This window comes from Oreochromis niloticus, unplaced genomic scaffold, assembly GCF_001858045.2.
Source record: "Oreochromis niloticus isolate F11D_XX unplaced genomic scaffold, O_niloticus_UMD_NMBU tig00000544_pilon, whole genome shotgun sequence".
Lineage (NCBI taxonomy): Eukaryota > Metazoa > Chordata > Actinopteri > Cichliformes > Cichlidae > Oreochromis > Oreochromis niloticus.
In genome coordinates this window covers 772-2,959 of record NW_020327187.1, presented here as the reverse complement: position 1 = coordinate 2,959, position 2,188 = coordinate 772, and the positions used below count along the sequence as shown (strand labels likewise).

Below are 2,188 nucleotides of genomic sequence, written 5' to 3'. Positions count from 1 at the left end.
CAGTGCATAACTGAAACAGATCCATAGTGCTTTGTTTAGCCATGGAGGGTAACAACTGAGTCGCCTAGTGCCTGAGCTCGGATCATACCAAAATCAGGGGGGATTTACGCACAGTCGTAAATTAAGCCCAGTAAGCGCCAGTAAATGCACAGAGTATTGCTCTCAAGCTGCTCCTCTTCCTGGAGTGAAGCACAGCCTGATAACCCTCCCTCTTCTTCCTGCTCTTAAACACAGCACCTCCTCTCTGTCCACCTGTTTCCTCGTTCCCTCCCCTTCAGAGCTGCACTTTGAACATGGGTGTAACCAACATGTGGTGACATATAAGAGCTGACAGGCTCCATTTACTGCAGAAACATGTTGTTGAGATCAGAGCTCAGACTAGTTTCAGTTATAAGGAAGAGAAACTCACACAGTCACTGACACTGAGAGGAGAAATGGCGCAGAAAGGAGTTCAGCTGGACCGAGAAACCTTCTCTTGTTCCATCTGTTTGGATCTACTGAAGGATCCGGTGACTACAGCCTGTGGACACAGCTACTGCAGGAACTGTATTAAAAGTTTCTGGGATGAAAAGGACAGGAAGGGAATCCACAGCTGCCCTCAGTGCAGGAAGACTTTCACACCGAGGCCTGTCCTGGAGAAAAACATCATGTTAGCAGCTTTAGTGGAGCAGCTGAAGAAGACTGGACTCCAAGCTGCTCCAACTGATCACTGCTATGCTGGACCTGAAGATGTGGCCTGTGATGTCTGCACTGGGAGGAAGCTGAAAGCCATCAAGTCCTGTTTAGTCTGTCCAGCCTCTTACTGTGAGAAACACCTCCAACCTCACTATGATGCAGCTTCATTAAAGAAACACAAGCTGGTGGCCCCCTCCAAGAAGCTCCAGGAGAACATCTGCTCTCGTCATGATGAGGTGATGAAGATTTTCTGTCATACTGATCAGCAGAGTATCTGTTATCTCTGCACAATGGATGAACATAAAGGCCATGAAACAGTCCCAGCTGCAGCAGAAAGGACTGAGAAGCAGAAGGAGCTCGAGGTGAGACGACTAAACATCCAGCAGAGAATCCAGGAGCGAGAGAAAGATGTGAAGCTGCTTCAACAGGAGGTGGAGGCCATCAATGACTCTGCTGATAAAGCAGTGGAGGACAGTGAGAAGATGTTCACTGAGCTGATCCGTCTCATCCAGAAAAGAAGCTCTGATGTGAAGCAGCAGGTCAGATCCCAGCAGGAAACTGAAGTGAGTCGAGTCAAAGAGCTTCAGGAGAAGCTGGAGCAGGAGATCGCTGAGCTGAAGAGGAAAGACGGCGAGCTGGAGCAGCTCTCACACACAGAGGATCACAACCAGTTTCTACACAACTACCCCTCACTGTCAGCACTCAGTGAGTCTACACACTCATCCAGCATCAATATTCGTCCTCTGAGCTACTTTGAGGATGTGACAGCAGCTGTGTCAGAGACCAGAGATAAACTACAGGACATTCTGAGAGAGGAATGGACAAACATCTCACTGACAGTCACTGAAGTGGATGTTTTACTGTCACCACCAGAGCCAAAGACCAGAGCTGAATTCTTAAAATATTCACGTAAAATCACACTGGATCCAAACACAGCAAACACACATCTGTTATTATCTGAGGGGAACAGAAAAGTAACATTAATGAAACAACAACAGTTTTATTCTGATCATCCAGACAGATTCACTCAAAATCATCAGGTCCTGAGTAGAGAGAGTCTGACTGGACGTTTTTACTGGGAGGTGGAGTGGAAACAGGGAGGAGTTTGTAATGCAGTCGCATACAAGAATATCAGCAGAGCAGGGACGGGCAGTGAATGTGGATTTGGATGCAATGACAAATCTTGGGCCTTATACTGTTACACAAACAGTTACACATTTCGCCACAACAATGTCCACACTGACCTCTCAGGTCCTCGGTCCTCCAGAGTAGGAGTGTACTTACATTTATATACCTTACATCAATATAAATCTGAATTTGTTCTTATGGCTGATAATCATGTGAGTTTAAATGATACTACTCTTCATATTCAGCATGTTTGAAATCTGTCATCAGTCTGGTTAGTGGTTTTATTCTGTAGTTGCTGTAGTGGGTTGTCAAATGCAACAATATATTGGAGCTGCAGTGATTCATCAGTTAGTCAATGATTAGAGAACTGATTGTTTTATCATTA

General features: G+C 45.7%; 1 protein-coding gene across 1 annotated transcript; it reads left to right on the top strand.

The window, feature by feature from the left end:
- Positions 1-337: 337 nt before the first annotated feature.
- LOC109200731 (tripartite motif-containing protein 16-like) lies at positions 338-1,943 on the top strand (the record flags this gene model as incomplete). The annotated part of the gene is made up of 1 exon (XM_019356333.2): positions 338-1,943. A coding segment is annotated over exon 1 (1,509 nt), but the record flags the coding sequence as incomplete, so codon positions are not given.
- Positions 1,944-2,188: the final 245 nt, after the last annotated feature.